At 37.3% G+C, this 14,753-nt stretch overlaps 1 protein-coding gene across 1 annotated transcript in view; it reads right to left on the reverse strand.

The window, feature by feature from the left end:
* The window catches only part of LOC307155611 (phospholipid-transporting ATPase ABCA1), a 208,836-nt gene that overhangs the window by 17,054 nt on the left and 177,029 nt on the right, over positions 1-14,753 (reverse strand). Inside the window, exons 44-45 of the mRNA XM_079866407.1 lie at positions 12,863-13,004; positions 6,345-6,479 (exon numbers count right to left, since the gene is read on the reverse strand). Coding sequence (XP_079722533.1) covers positions 6,345-6,479; positions 12,863-13,004 — 277 coding nt within the window. The remainder of the gene's footprint in view (positions 1-6,344; positions 6,480-12,862; positions 13,005-14,753) is intronic.

The following is a 14,753-nucleotide window of genomic DNA, read 5'->3' on the forward strand; positions in this document are numbered from 1 at the left end:
TAAGATTAAATAAAATAGTCCAATGCCGTGGTAAAACGAGCACACTCCGGCCCTTAAGAATGCAGCCCCAAAAATGTAATGCAATTGGAAGTAAACAAAACATTGGGATTTTTTTGCATACAGAAAGGCCTTAAAAACCGCAAGTTCTGCTTATTTTTTGACTTTCTTAGAAGAAAACAAACACAACCCTAGGTATTTATTTGATACAGTGGCTAAATTAACAAGAAATAAAGCTTCAACTTATGACGCTTCCAAACAACACAGCAGTAATGACTTTATGAACTTCTTCACTTGCAAGATTGATAATATTAAAAAGAAAATTATAACCATGCAACCGTCTACCACAGTATCACATCAGACAGTGCATTGTAGTGTCCATGAGGAAAAATTCCATTCATTCATTGCTATAGGAGAGGAAGAATTATCTTAACTCATTGAATCATCTAAATCAACAACATGTACATGTAAGTTAGACCCTATACTGACTAAGCTACTGAAAGAGATGCTTTCAGAGGTCATAGATCCTTTTCTTAAACTCATTAATTCATCTTTGTCATTAGGATATGTACCTAAAACTTTTAAGCTGGCTAGTATTAAACCTCTTATTAAAAAACGCAACTTGATCCTAGAGAATTAGTCAATTACAGGCCTATCTCGAATCTACCCTTTCTGTCAAAAATACTAAAAAAGGTAGTATCCTCACATCTATGTTCTATTTTAGAAAAAATAAATGATATCAGTGAGAATTTCTAGTCAGAATTTAGACCATATAATAGTACTGAGACTGCTCTTATTAGAGTTACAAATTATTTGCTCTTATCATCTGATCTTGGTTGTTTCTCTCTATTAGTGTTATTGGATCTTAATGCTGCATTTGACACTATCGACCACAACATTCTTTTGACTTGAAAATTATGTTGGCATTTGTGGAATTGCATTGGCATGGTTTAAATCATACTTATCTGACCGGTATCAGTTTGTAGCAGTGTATGAACAGGAGTCATACCGATCGCAAGTTCAGTATGGAGTACCTCAAGGCTCAGTACTAGAACTGTTGCTTTTCACCCAGTACATGCAGCAATATGATATATCATTAGCAAGCATGGTGTTAGTATTCACTGTTATGCTGATGAAACTCAGCTCTATATTTCTACACGCCCCGACGAAACATACCAATTCACAAAATTAACGGAATGCATAGCTGATATAAAAAAATGGATGACTAGTATTTTCCTATTACTTAATTCTGAGAAAAAAAAAAAAAAAAAAGAGTTTCAAAACCTCCCATATGTAATAACCTAGAATACTATCAAACACTTTTTAAAGTCTTTTTTGTCAGTTAGGAACCTGGGAATGCTCTTTGATACCAATCTTTCATTTAAAAGCCACATTTCTAGCATCTGTAAAACCGCATTCTTCCATCTTAAAAATATATCTAAACTACGAAATATACTCTCAATGACAATTGCGGAACAGTTAGTCCATGCGTTCATGACCTCAAGGCTAGATTATTGTAATGCTCTACTGGGTGGTTGCCCTGCACGCTTAATAAACAGACTCCAGCTGGTCCAAAACGCAGCAGCCAACGAGTTCTTACTAGAACCAAGAATACCCCTTTTCCACCAACAAGAACCGGGTGCTGGTTCAGAGCCAGAGCCAGAGCTGGTTCAGAGTTGGTTCGACTGACGAGCTTACTAAGAACCATATTGCCTTTCCACCGGCTAGAGAGCCACAACAGAGCCAGATCTTACGTCACTGTATACGTCTCATGTTGCCCAGCAACCGCTAGTGCGGTAGCGCCAAACACAAACACGCCAGGCTTGTTCGAGATGCATCGGCTTCTCGCAGATCGATCGCCGCATGACATCAGAGCACTGCGATAGCGATCTAAAAGCACAAGGAGTCTATGCTCTCCAAACACTCCCGCAGCTCCGATCGCTCCGATGCATCTCGAACAAGCCATCAACAATAACGGACGTTGCAATACTATGGATGCTCATGGGTTTGCAAAAATACATCGGAATCCAACGCGTTCGTGCAGATCGCCGTAACTTACATAGACGGATATTATAATCGAGCTGCTATTAGCTCGACTAGCTGCTATTTAAAAATGGCGGTCACAAGTTTCTATTCGTCTTGTTGGTCACGGTAACCCCGCCCCCAGCCCCTGACGCAAGCGGTTCTTTCTTGGCTCCGTTCTAGACCCTGCAATGATTTGGTGCTACTTAAGAACCAGTTTTACTGGTTCGGAGCTGGTGCTTTGGCGGTGGAAAAACAAAGAACCGATTTGAAACTAGGCTCTGGCTCCGAACCAGCACCAGCTCTGCCTTGGTGGAAAAGGGGTAGAAGTATGACCATATTAGCCCGGTTCTGTCAACACTGCATTGGCTCCCTATTAAACATTGTATACATTTTTAAATCTATCTAATTACTTACAGCACTAATATAGCACTAAATGGTTTAGCTCCCCAGTATTTGAGCGAACTCTTAACACATTATAGTCCTTCACGTCTATTGCGATCTAAAAATTCTGGCCAGTGGATAATACCTAGAATATCAAAATCAACTGCAGGTGGTAGATCCTTTTCGTATTTAGCACCTAAACTTTGGAACAGTCTTCCTAGCATTGTTCGAGAAGCAGACACACTCTGTCAGCTTAAATCTATACTGAAAAGACATCTCTTTAACCTGGAATACACATAGCACATTATCAATTTCTATTATTCAAATCAGTTATATTAAGTGATTGTTAGGCTGCATAAACTAGGTCAGCTGGAACCGGGAACACGTCCTATAACACCTGATATACTTGTTACATCATACGAAGAATGGCATCTTTGCTCTCTGTTTATTCCAAGGTAGTGTTGTCAAAAGTACCGACTTCGGTACCAAGTCGGTACTGAAATTTAAAAAATGTGACGCTTTGAGCGCTGTTGAGCGGAATTGTAAACACCTCTGATTGCCCATTGTACTCATCGAATATGTCTGTGATTGGCTACAATGATCAGCGCTTCAAATACATGTTGTAAATATACATCAATGACGCTCTTCACCGAGCGCTTACACAGATACACACGGGCACATTTGAAAACAGCCGTCTATCAGCGGACCGGTTCGCTGATAGACGTCTGCTTGTGCTTTCAAACGCTCCCGCTCCCGTTTTTTAAAACACTTTCAAACACTTCTGTGTGCTCTCAAACACTCCCGTGCATTGATCATTTGTAGCCAATCACAGACATATCCGATGAGCGCATGAACACATTGGCCAATCAGAGGGGTTTACGATTTCCGCTCAACAGCGCTCAAAGCGTCACATTTAAAAAATTTCAGTACCGAGTTGGTACAGAAGTCTGTACTTTTGACAACACTATTCCAAGGTTTACTGAAGTCAGCCGGATCCGGGCCGTATCCAGATCAGATGGAGGACCTGCGCTTAGACACGACCACAACGCATCCCTGAAGTGTAGTGGTGTAATGTAACGAAGTAATAATACTTTGTTACAGTACTTAATTTTTTTTTTGGGAGAATCTGTACTTTACTTGAGTTTTTATGTTACTTTCAACTTTCACTTTTACTCCACTACCTTTCCTAAATACAATTTATACTTTTACTTCAATACATTTCCCCACATCATATTCGTTCCATACTACAAAATAAAGTAGGAAGAACACAGACTGCAAGCAAGCATGTTCTGTGTGTGCGACTGCTTTCAAACGCCTGTGGCGTGCAAGGGTTTCTATTTCCAACATGTTTTTGTAGCGTTGAGGATTGTAGCCAATCACAGGCATCTCTGTTAAAAGCAATGGCCAATCAGAGGTGATTACTGTAGGTAAGTCAGAATCCACTCTGAACAAGTTTTTTTTTTTAACGCAAGTTCACTGGCTGCTTTCTACACAATCTTAAATCCTCTCATTATAACACCAAAGCGTAGGCACGATGTAAATAAGAGAGTCGTTGTGCAGTGTGTAGCTAGATTCATTGATTATAACAAGGAATTTTCGCATGATTGAGTAAGCTCTTTGCCTGCTTTCTGTATATAAATAGGCTAAATCCATAATCCATTCACAATTTGAAGACAAGTTTCGGTTGTCATGCTTTCAAGAGGACCAATGTCCACGTATACTGCAAAGTCTCAGGAGTGAGTGACAAACACATTTAATTATGCGAGTGAATCCGCTAAATTTTTCCACGAGTTCCGCTCAACGGTTAGAGAATACCCAAAATGCACTGTGAGGGTCGTGTCGAATGAATTCCCACAAAATAAATTTTGTCTGTTTCCCTTGTATCTATACACAATCATTCAAAAGTTTGGGGTCAGCAAAAAAATGTTTTTTTTTTTTTTGTTATAAAGAAAGAAAATCTTACCGACCCCAAATTTTTTGAATGGCAGTGTATCTACTTAGTTATACTCCCATGTTAGTCTGTAAGTTTCTGAGTCAGCCTGTTTTCTGACTGTGAGTCAGATTCTGATTCTGAAACACTCACCTGCTTTATTGATTTGTGTTGGAGGCTTTACTCCTTTGAACCGATCTGTCTGAATTCTTCTGTTTGATTTCGGTCTCTGCGGCTCAGACTGAGTTTTCTTTTTGGGATTTTCACTTTCAAATAAATCTCATCTCATTGTCTTCCCATATTTTTCTAGTCATGCCAAGCTCCTAAATATATTTTTGGGTAGAAATTAAAAAATCTTTATCCAATAAATCCTAAAATATTTTATCAGGTAGAAATTGTGAGAAAATATATATTTAAAAATACTTATTCAGTAAATCCCAAACAAATGGAAAAATATTTTCAAGTGGCCCAAGGCTGATTGAGACTGGTCAGTACCGGGATGGGAGACCTCCTGGAAAAACCAAGTTGCTGCTGGAAGAGTTGTTAGTGAGGTCAGCAGGGGTGCTCATCCTGTGGTCTGTGTGGGTCCTAATGCCCCAGTAAAGTGACGGGGACACTATACTGTAACAACCACCGTCCTTCAAATGAGACGTTAAACAGAGGTCTTGACTCTCTGTGGTCAATAAAAATCCCATGGCACTTCTCGTAAAGAGTAGTAGTGTAACCCTGATGTCTTGGGTCAAATTCCTTGCATTTGCCCAGATCAATCATGGTGTCCAAATAAACCCCATTCACTGAATTGGCTTGATCACTCTCTCTCCTCTCTCCACCTAGCTGGTGTGTGGTGAGCGCATTGGTGCAATTGTGGCTGCCATCATCCAAGTGGATGTTACACACTGGTGGTGGTTGAGGAGTAGGGTAGTAATGATATTCAAAACGAACCATAAAACCGCCCAGCCCTAGCCCAATGTTGAGGTTGACCTCACTTTACCTTATGTCACAAAACGAATTTCTCTTCCTTGACATTTGATTAAATAGTAATTGGGGTGTAACAGTACACATATTAGTCCCGCAAATTTTCATGTGTCTTTCAGTGTCCACGGCTTGGTAGTCAGCTAAATATATGCACTATATTAGCCTATATATTCATTTTATTTTACTTAACCTGTTAGTGATGTTTTGATTATTTAATGTATGTTTAAAATATCTGTCATTGAAAATGACAGCCAGTGTGTAAATTATTGTATTTCAACAACGAATTGGAGTAAAAACATATAATTAAATCTATAAGTTAGTTAATGCAAAAACTGCCTTATGTGCAGCTTACATGTTTGCATACAATTTGTTATTTGAGTGTTGATTATTATTTCTAAAAATAAATAGCAACTTAATTTAGGATAACAGTTTGGGCTCCCTATATATTTTACAGCATTAGCAGAGATAATATTTTTTATCCTTAAGAAACTTTAAATTATAACTGAATTAATTTAAAGAAAGAGACACAATTTGTTCAGTAAACCACTGTTTAAAAATAAAAAAAGAAATTTTATGTTTAGTTTTCTCTCCCCTGCTGTACCAAACCATACTGAACCGTGACGTCAAACCCGAACCGGCAGTTTTGTATACCGTTACACCCCTATTGAGGTGAGACCCCCGATATGATTGTAAAGCACTTTGGGTGTACAGTAGTACATAAGAAAAGCATTTATATAATGTATAAAAAATATAAAAAGTATTGTGTATCCATTGGCACAACGATACTCAATTCTGTAGACACTGTACATTTACACAGATTCACAATCAAAAAATAGAAAGATTGAACACAAGAACACATCCCAGCTTCTATTGAGCTTCTATTGTAGCTTATGCTGGATGTGTGTATTTGAGCGCAGACAGAAATAAAGACACGTTTATCGACTTGCTCAGATGAATCGGTGCTGATTGTCTGAATTTTGATGGGACGGTGAAGTGATCTGGAGTGCCAGGTGTGTGTGTGATGAGCGTGTCTTACCAGGAAGACCAGAGGAGGGCAGCCAATCAGAGCCATGGCAGTGGAGAGTTTGCGCTTGTTGCCGCCGCTGTACGTTCCTGCAGATTTCTCTGAGTATTTCACAAGGCCGAGCTTCTGAACACCCCACTCAGCCACCTTGAAAGAGAGAGAATATCACTGCATATACATCCATTCAAATAAACATCCACCCATTCAACACTAAAACTAAGATGAAACTATTGATTTAAAACCCAAAATAACATAAAATAAAATAAAACCAACATATGGCAATATGTGACACGATACTGATACAACGTTAACGATGTATGAAACAAAACGAAATAACCAATTGCTGAAACCAACTAAAACTATAATGAAATTAAAGGATCATTTTTTTGATATTATATTTTTTTCTCGCAATTGTGACTTGTGAGAATTGCAAGAAAAAAGTCAGAATTCTTTTTTTTTTTCTCGCATTTGCTACTCAATTTCTCTGTAACACTTTATAATAAGTATACAGTAATAAAGTACTTACAAATCATTTGGAAACTATTAGTTTATAGTTAATTCAAGGTTTACATATTGTAGTTTCTACATTGTTAATATATTAAGGTGGGATCAGTAGTTTTTGAAAAACACTTTTGAAAACTGTGTTTGGACCAACTACCAAAACACACTTGTAACCAATCAGCAGTAAGGGGCGTGTCTACTAATGATGGGGAGGAGAGAGCGATCAGTGCACACAGCACAGGTGTGTTCAAGTCCTCCTGGGAAGTTCGTACTTACGAGGTGGGATGTTGTGTTTAACGGCAGGTGCATTCAAGTCACTTTCATCGGAGTAAGATGGCGGTGTACTTTTTCTTAATTAATTACACAAAAATACAGCAAGGTTCTTAAACTCTAGCTCTAGAAAATGAAGAACAAAGATTTGCATAAGGTGTGCTTTGCTTTTTTATGTTTTTAGTTCATTTATGAAGCCACTGCAAACTTTATTGTTACATATTACATTGTTATTTTTATAATGCTATCATACTCTGTGCAGCCAATTAGCTTGCTGCGCTGCAAATAGAAAAGCCTGACAATATCACAACTAAATACCTTGAATACCATGTTTCTCAATGACACGCCCCCAACTCGTAAAGATCGGGGCTTAAAGAAAATCCCGAGCTCCTCACTCGTATTTACAACACTGTGGTGGCATTCAACTCGTAAATACGATCTATACGAGATGACTTGAACGCACCATTAGCCGAATGACTACAGAAAGAGATGGCCGATAAAAAAAACAAAAGAGGAAAATGTCTGCGGAACTTAAAATTAAAAAGAAGGCCTACAATCAGGCAAGAGGTAGAACTCGTGTTAATATCTGAGAAGCTTACCAGCGCTGGAGAGAACTCAAGGAGTGGAAAGGCCTAACATCGGATGCCGAGTTTACTTTATTTCTTCTTGATAGGTGAGTAAGTTAACATTGTTTAGATTTGTTTCACAGAACTAATACATGCTGGCCATTGCTTGAATATGCTTGTGTGGCATCTTTGCTTGTTTTTTTCATTTGCGATATTATTGTTGTTCGATTCAGCTATGAAAAAGACACATATAAGCCTGGAGCGTCTAAACCACGTCCACTGTCTGTTTCAAGCGTCGGCTCCCAAAGTGTGTCTGTAAAGTAAGATAATATACTCGTGATGTTTATTTCCTTTGGTTCCTCACTTAGTGATCAATGTGATATAACCCCATCATCTTGTTATAGTTGTAATATATTCGTTACTATGACTGTCGTAGTCGTGCTATCGAGTTGATCATGATAACTTTGTTGAGCGTCGTCTTCCACGTGAAACGGAGCTGAACCATTGACGCGTTAAAACACACATTACTACTAAAACACATTAGACATTGATTACACCAGAGTAACACATTGCTTTCACTTACCCTCGGCCTGATCCCACCTTTAATAGGCTATATACAAATAGTGAGTTTATCGTCACTGTAATTAATACAATTATTATTGTTTAATTAGCTCATATGTAAAGATTTAGAGTTATATCATGTTTCTTTATGCTTTATTAACAATTTAAGCATAAATAGTTCTCCTGTTAGACTAGGAAAAATCAGAAAATATAATTAAGTGCTTTAAACCAATCTTTATTGGACTTTAATTGCATTAGTATTAAGTGTTCCTTTAGCCTGGTCTAAAACAGTTTCTGGCCAATTAAAATAATGAATGAACAGTCAAACTCTTCTTCCATTATTGTTTCAATTGCAACCGTTAATTCTTTGCCAAAAAGGTATTTTTCGGGCAGGCGCTAAAAACATGAAAATGATTAGCCATTGAGGTTCATTGACTCCAAACAAAAGACTCTGTGTGCCTGTGTTTAGTGCAGTTAATTTAAGAGTTATATAGAATCATACAACATTCTTCCAGTTTGTATTATTTGCCTGTGTCACACATAAATCTGTCCAGTCTTCCTCTGTTATTTGAGATTCAGACTGCTTCCCCATTTGTGTTTAATGTATTTTGACGGATGGTTCTTAGGCCTCGTTTACACTGCAGGTCTTGATGCCCAATTCTGATTTGTTGCCTATATCCGATTTTTTAGACCGTCCGTTTACACGTTCTTTCAATTGAGACTCATATCCAATTTATGGGTTTACACTTGCCATACTATCTGAAACATCATGCATGCTTATTAAGTGTTCAGAAAATCAGATCTGCCTGTTTACATGACAGTCGCATTGGCACATATCTGATTTATTTCCACATATGAATGAGCCCTGAAACCGATCTCGAAATATCCAAATGCATGCGTTTTTTTCCTGTTTACACGGTCATAGAACACATCTGATCTTTGTCACATATGAGCAAAAAATCGGAATTGGGTCACATTTCACTGCCTTAGAGGCTTGTATACATCCATATAAACTTGAAACCAGCTTTGTGTTATCTTCTAATATATATCTGCATTTGAAAATAATGTAACCAAATTATAATCTTCTGTCAATATACTTTGAACTTTTTTTTTGTTAAAATAATCAAATTTGCAGGAATCTATAGAAATCCTGCTTTTCTTGTCCACATGTCTCTAAAAAATTCTGTAGTCTAAATCTGTAGTCTAGCATAGCAGGTTCAAAACCTGGGTCAAAATCTATCCAACATAATACTCAAGCTTGGTATACACCAGCATACTAAATGTTTCAACTGTGCGGTATAATAATAATCCTAAAGACATGGTAGAGCTCTATCTTTCTTCTCTTTCGCCAATGGCAATGTCTTAAACCATATCCTAGGTCTTCTACTATTCCAGACAAAACTTGAAATCGATATATATATAATTAAAGCAGCATATTTGTTTTTTGGGGTCTAAATATTTTGCATCATTCAGACGTATAATCTTCTGCGCCCAGTGCCTTATTTGCTTTCAACTTTGATATAGCACTATTCAATTCTTCTATCATTATTTCAGCCACCAGTGCTTTATTCTGTTGTTCCCCTATTGATGGCAATAGCAATGAGAATAAGGTATACCCCTGGGTGGTCATTACAGTTTTTGATCCTATGCCTATCTGAATTATAATTCTTGATAGAATGGCATGCTGAATAAAAAGTAAATTGTTTTTCCCCTGGGGTGAAATTCTCTCCATATATCAATATACCCAATTATTTAAATGGTTCTTTGAACCACTTTGGCATTTGAATCCTTCTTTTTGGAAGGATTAGACGTATCCGGTCTTAAAGGTGCAATTGGTGATCTGGGAAATGCGAACTTTAGCCTGCTAGCATTGAAAGCATACGATCCCACCCTACCTGCAAATCGCCATCCAAAGCCATGCCTCCTCCAAAACACATGAACGTGCACAGACCAGAAGCGAAACAACTAGAGACAACGCTATTGGATTACATCATGTGTTATTCACATGATGTTATACAGTGAGGGGAGAAACAGAAGCACTTGCTTGCATACATAAGTATGTGATTGTGAAATGACTACAGTTCAGAAGTTGACCTGTTGACATAAAGGAAAGAATGTACTTCTTCAGGTCTTTAGCATCATCTGCCACATTCTCGTAGATTTGGGTACCATTTTCGAAAAACATTCAATTCAATTTAGCTGGATTTGGTGTTTGTAACCAAATCCCCTTGGTTTTGAGCTCCTTACGTGACATTAAAGAAGAGAAAGACATACGTGGGGATTCTGGAGGATAGTCCAGATCAAAATAAATCCTCTTCTCTTCAAATCAAACTTATTTATTTTTCCATGCTGTGTGCAGCACCTGTGATCTGGGTGGTGCATCGTGGGGAGGCTTTTGAGTAAGTGTTCTATGGCAACGCTGTATTCCAAGCTCGGTGTCCATTAAGAGCCAAGCTCCCATTTTATAATCCTCGTAACAAAGTCCAGTAGGTTGCTTCTCTTGGATCCCTCCGGGACCTCCAGAACCTCTAGGTTGTTCCATCTTGAGCGAGCTTCTAGGTCGGTTGACTGTTTGCAAAGCCTTCAAGGAGTGCATCACTTGCCACTACGTTTTATTCCTCGATATGGGCTATGCGCTGTTCTGCTTTCATCATTTGGGCGTTAGTAGTTTGCATGTCGCTTGAAAAGTCTTTACATTTCTGGTTAATTTCTTCTTTAAACTCATTCACTTCTGCTACTTCCGCTTATCATCATGAAGAGAGAGACAAAATTCACCCATATCACTTTTAAAATCCAATCTGAGCACTCGGATCTCGTCTCAAATGGCCCGTATACCAGAGTTAGCTTTGCCTGTGCAAATGTTGTAGTCTTTGACAAAAAATATGATTTTCTCAGGGTTTTTTTTCAAAATGTTGCATTTTTTTTATGAGACTTACCCAAATTTAAGTGTTGCTAAAAAGGAATGCATGAAGCTGGAATAATTGTTTTTGTTGTGTCTTTGTTTTGTTTAAAAGCAGAGGCTTTGTTCTTTCTTTTGATATATTGCATATTCAGATATTCATACAATAATATGGGGGCCATGAAACTTTTGAAAAAACGATCAAAAATGCTGGCGGTGGCTGGCAACTTAAAAAATAAATAAATAAATAAATAAAGGGGAAAGAGTTAAATATGTTGCATACATACTATTTAAGTACTATTTGCAATAACACGAACATGAAGGAAATAATATTAGGCAATTTTAAATCTTTTTACAATTTATTATTATTTAATATTAGGGTTCTTTTCTTTCTTTTTTTTTAAGTTGGTAGACAGAGCCAGCTTTTTTGATTATTTTCACAAAATTTTCATGGCCCCCAGACTATTTTGTTGTATGAATATCTGAACATGCAATATATAAAACGTACGAACAGTCTCAGCATAAAAAAAATAAATAAAAAAAAACCTTCCTTCATGCATTCTTTTTTTTTTTTTTATCAACACTTGTATGTGGGTGTTTCATAAAACAAGCAACATTTTGAAACTGCAGATCAGATTCAGAATGATGATCAAAACATAGATGGAACAAATTGCTTATCAACACCCCCAAAGCTTGTACAGTCCTATTATACCTCTTCATGGGTTCAACAGTTCATTCAGTTACGTTAGGTTGATTTATATGCTCTTTAATGTTTGATGATCATGTTATTTTACATGTGCAGAAGCAATGCTTGTTTCTGTTTCTTCTGAAGTTTGCGCAGAGATAACTTTTTTTTTTCTCAAAATCTTTCAAGGCTTTTTCCTTGGAACCTATTTCATGGTTTGTGTTCTGGAGCCACCAGGCACTGTTTTGTGCAAATGAGCGGCCGGAGCGCATTAAGGGTTTTCTGTTAGAACAGTGTCGTGTAAGCGGCCCCTAAGTTAATAACTAATGATCGTTGCGACGGAAGTGAATCAATCAAAACTAACCTTAGCTAGACAATAACTTTATTATAGAGCTGCTGTAAAGCCCAAACTACCTCTGTTACTTTAATTTCATATTATCACTGTAAAGCTGCTTTGAAACAATCTTGTTAACAGCGCTATATAAATGAAGGTGACTTGACTTGACTGTATGAGCTACACCAGCCACTTCCACCCTGTGTCTGCTGCTTCTGTTCTGAAACTTGTGGCGTTACAATTCTGCAGCTGTTTACTGCCTATCTAGAATGCACAGAAACAAGTGGAATGATATAAACGCTGATACGGGTGTAATATCGCACTCCTGGAAGGCCCCAATCAGATTCGATGACCAGAACTAACTTTTAGTTTTAGAAATATGTATAATCTAATAAAAATAGTATTGTATATTAATATTTTAATATTATGTTATATATATAATCTAAAAATATATATTAATATAATTCAATATAATATATTGAAAATTTAAAACACAATAACCTTGGTGTGTGTGATGTTGCACAAGCTAACCAGTTGTAATGGATCAAAGACTTGTGAGACCACAGACACACACACACTTTGATGGTTTTGCTGCTGAAAGGTCTACAGAATGAACCAAACACACACGCAGAAGAGAGAGAGAGAGAGAGAGAGATTCCATGGACAGAGAGTGAATTTTAGGGTCTACAAAACAAAGACCGCAGGCTCTGTTACCATGGAAACCTCCTTTTCCGGAACCCCTCGGAGTCGAGCGTAGAACTCCAGGTGTTCTCTTCCCGTCAAAAGGTCATCTATCGCATCAAACTGCGGACAGTAACCCATATTCTGCTGCACCAACTGCATTTCAGAGCGGATGCTGAAAAGTTAAACAAGAAATCACTCTTAACTCCTTAGCAACTGCATAACACCACTTTTTAGCTGGAACAAGCAGTGTTATTTTAGTATCATTGAGATACTATTACACTTTTTTTTTAGGGGGGGGGGGATTTTTGTATTTTCCATTTTAATTTTAGTTTTTGCAATTGTGTTATTGTCATTTAATTTGTTTTTCTTTAAATGTATATAGTTTTTATACATTTTTATTTAGTTATTTTAGTACATCAAGTTAAACTAAATAAGAAATGTCACTTTGGCAACTAACTAAAATAAGTTTTGAAATTTTATTTCAGTTAACATTGATTTTGTAAAAGAGGTCCTATTAAGCTTTTTTACATGTTCAACTTTCTTTAGTCTGCAATGTTGCTGTTTGAACATGATAAAGGTCTGCAAAGATCACAAAGAGCACAAAGTCACTCCAAAGGTGTTATTCTCTATATCAGTAAGCACTGTTTCTGAACTCCCTTAAACGCCTCGATAGTAGTCTTGAGTTTTCTTCCAGATCACAATATTCCTCATTTAAATAATTCCCACCCAAGGTAGATGCAAAATAAAGGGGTGAGACATGGTTGAGTTGCGTTAATAGTGTTATGAAACTTGTGGTCATGGTAAGGGACGCAGTGTTGGGGGTAACGAATTACAAGTAACAATTACTTTTTTTAAAAGTAACGAGTAAAGTAAGACATTATTTTTAAGTTTTTAAAGTTTTTCTTTCTCCTATTTATTTACCTCTACTGTACGGGGGTTAATTTGCATTTCCTAATTCATCACCTCACTTTTGGCATGAAAGGACCTTTGTCCTATGTATATAACCTTTACATTTGCCAAAATTAGACCCTTTTTATTTGTTACGCATTACTTTCCAAGGCAATTAGTTACTTTTTTAGGGAGTAACACAATATTTTAACTTTTCCCAACACTGAAGGGGGGTAACATTTCCCAAACACGCTCGAAGCGGTTGAGCAATCACAACACTGGTCCAGCCGATCAATTAGAACACATTGTGCTTTTCGGAAAGAGACATGAACTAAATAGAGTGGTGCAGGTATGACATCACTTTGTAGGCCAACCGGCAGTTATCATCACGCTGGTTCCCTCGACAGAAATCCAATAGGATTTTCCCATAGGCTTTTGGATTATCGCTAAAAACAAGCTCTATGATCAACAAAAGTTTATGATACAAAAAATAGGTCCCAGGCACTCAGTCAAACTTTAAATAAGGAGAAGGATAGAATAATTGTCTTTATTGGATTTTTGTTATTTTCACTTGCTTTGTTGCTTATTACGTTGGGTTCCCCAATCCTGTAGACCTGATTGCCTTATTGGGTTAATTGATTGTATTAGGCCTCATTAGGTTAATTGAATTCTCTTTGAGTATGGGTGGGACTTAACTTATAATTTGTTGTCGTTCTCATTCTCTGTGTTACCTTGCCCTGAGGCTCGTGTACTGTTTTTTTAATGACTTAAGCCATATCAAAATAAAGGCTTTTTATTCTATCCTTCTCCTTATTTAAAGTTTGACTGAGTGCCTGGGACCTATTTTTTGTTTCTTTGGATTTTTTTCCCTACCCCAAGAGCACCTATCACGGACCTTTTAACTTTACCTGAGCGCCTGGTTGAACCTCTTACAGTTCAAAAGTTTATGATACTTGCATGAATTTTGAAGCCAAAATGCAGTCGCCAGCAGTAAAAAGCTAAAGGTAGGCTATAAATTAACTACACCACGGTC

This window comes from Squalius cephalus (assembly GCF_949319135.1).
Source record: "Squalius cephalus genome assembly, chromosome: 3".
NCBI lineage: Eukaryota > Metazoa > Chordata > Actinopteri > Cypriniformes > Leuciscidae > Squalius > Squalius cephalus.